The 2,408-nt window shown below is 39.6% G+C and overlaps 1 protein-coding gene across 1 annotated transcript; it reads left to right on the top strand.

Moving 5' to 3' along the window:
• Window positions 1-469: 469 nt before the first annotated feature.
• LOC118756364 (secreted RxLR effector protein 161-like) lies at window positions 470-1,912 on the top strand. The gene is made up of 2 exons (XM_036491131.1): window positions 470-913; window positions 1,246-1,912. The coding sequence occupies exons 1-2, from the start codon at window positions 532-534 to the stop codon at window positions 1,590-1,592; spliced, it is 729 nt and encodes a 242-aa protein (XP_036347024.1). The 5' UTR covers window positions 470-531; the 3' UTR covers window positions 1,593-1,912.
• The last annotated feature ends 496 nt before the right edge of the window (window positions 1,913-2,408 follow it).

Here is a 2,408-nt window from a genome sequence, read left to right as displayed (position 1 = left end):
AAGAGGCAGTGCAATCGACAAATGCAGAGCAGTGGAAGCGTGCAATGGAGGAAGAGTACAATTCGTTAATCAAGAACAACACCTGGGATTTGGTTGAACCACCTGAAAGGCAAAAGGTTATCGACAATCGCTGGGTATTCAAATTGAAAGAGAATAGAGATGGTTCAATCGAAAGATACAAAGCTCGTATGGTAATTCGTGGCTTCACGCAACAATATGGTGTGGACTATGAGGAATCATTCAGCCCCGTAGTTAAGTACACATCGATTCGCGCAATTTTATCATTGGCAGCAATGAATAAAATGCAGTTAAAGCAGTTGACGTCAAGACTGCATTCCTGTATGGAAACCTGAAAGAACATATTTTCATGAGACAACCGGTTGGATATAACGATGGTAGTGGGCGTGTATGTAAATTGAATAAAAGTTTGTATGGTCTGAAGCAGGCGTCACGGTGCTGGAACGGGGAATTTACGTCGTTTCTCGTCGCAATGTGGACGCATGTGTATTCACTCGCTACAAAGATGGTGCAATGACAGTAATTGCAATTTACGTGGATGATGGTTTAATAGTAACCAACGACAAAGGTGAAGTCGATGCAATTATTTTACATCTACGCGAAAGGTTCGAGATACAAGTTTCAGATGTAAATCGTTTTTTGGGTCTCGAGGTTCAACAGCTTCAAGATGGATCAATACACATACACCAGGGTGCTTATGCCAAGAAAATATTGAATCGGTTTGGCATGATAGAATGTAAAATTGTGTCAACACCAATGGATCACAATCAGAATCTTGGCGATTTCGTAAATGACGAGGGAGACACAGCCTACCCCTACCGAGAAGCAGTAGGAAGCTTAATGTATTTGGCAACCGGGACACGTCCAGATATAAGTTATGCCGTCGGCGTTGTAACTGCCATACCTAAACAAAAGCGTTGGGCGGAGCGGTTTTTGAAGCCTAGCGTTAGCGCCGAAGTGCCATGCCTAAACAAAAGCGTCAACGCTACGTCAAATGCAGAAATAACACCAAAAATAAGCATAGGTTTGTTTGTGTGTAACACGAAAATGACAGTTTTGCCATTTTCTGCAGCCAACTTCAATACCTAACGCCCTGTCAAAATCGGATTTTCCAACCTCTCAGCGTTGAAGCCGCGTTGTTTCGGTATGCTTCATACAAATTGTATGGGCATGAGAATTTATTGACAGCCAGACAACGCTGACGCTTTTGTTTAGGTATGACAGTAAGTCGGTATCTCGAGAAGCCAACTTCAGCTCATGTGAATGCAGTGAAGCGCATTCTGAGGTATGTGAGGGGCACAATCCAAATGGGTATTCTTTATAAAAGCGATACTCAACTGAATCTGGTTGGATATAGCGATGCTGACTACGCTGGAGATAGTGCAACAAGAAGATCAACAAGCGGTTATGTTTTCAGCATTGGCTGCGGTGTCATTAGTTGGGCATCAATGAGGCAACAATCTGTTTCAACATCTTCAATAGAATCTGAGTATATTGCGGCATGTCAAGCAATAAAGGAGCTGGTCTGGTCTGTTATTGAGATCAGATTTGGATGCAAAATTGTATATGGATAATCAGAGCGCAATACATCTGATTAAAAATCCGGTGTTCCACAAAAGAACAAAACACATCGATGTTCAATACCATTTCATCAGAGAAAGGTATCAAGATGGTTGCTTCGACTTGGGATATTTTAGCCCTGATGAACAAATAGCGGACATTCTTACCAAGCCGTTGAATAAGAGTCGACATAAATATCTCTGTGGTTTGATGGAGTTGACATCATAAGTTTTCGTTTTGTTTGCAACAATGAGTGGGAGTGTTGAAAAATACATTGTACCAAACAAAGTCGATAAATTGGACAACACTGGTTTGTGAACGCACTCACTCACTGAACGTCCCTTTTCTTTTGTAAACTTCATTTTTATTAGCATACTGTTTTCTTATAGGGCTTTCGCACGCGGCGATTTTTCAGGCAACTTTTGCGTTCAACTCACTCAGGGTTGCACGAAAAAAAAAGTGGAATGGCTAAAAATATCAAATATAAAAAAAATGTATTTTGTCACTGTTATTGTGGCTTGTTAACATTTTTATTTTTAATATTTTTATTGAGCTTTGTACCACGATTGTTTATTAGGAAAAAAAGAAGTCTGATGAGGAGCTGTGGTGATCTCCTAAATAGTGCTATAACTTCTACCACTTAGACTTTATTGCTTTTTCAATTTTTCCTAATAAACAATCGTGGTACAAAGCTCAATAAAAATATTAAAAATAAAAATGTTAACAAGCCACAATAACATTGACAAAATACATAGTTTAGGAAGAGCCTGCCTGAAACTATACAAAAAAGCAAATAAGCAAATGGATGTATAGAATTGACAACAACAACC

This window comes from Rhagoletis pomonella, unplaced genomic scaffold (genome assembly GCF_013731165.1).
Source record: "Rhagoletis pomonella isolate Grant_MI unplaced genomic scaffold, Rhpom_1.0 Rhpom_scaffold_10010, whole genome shotgun sequence".
In the NCBI taxonomy this organism is placed as follows: domain Eukaryota; kingdom Metazoa; phylum Arthropoda; class Insecta; order Diptera; family Tephritidae; genus Rhagoletis; species Rhagoletis pomonella.
Note: the sequence above shows the minus strand (reverse complement) of the source record. Positions and strands in the feature narration are given on the sequence as shown.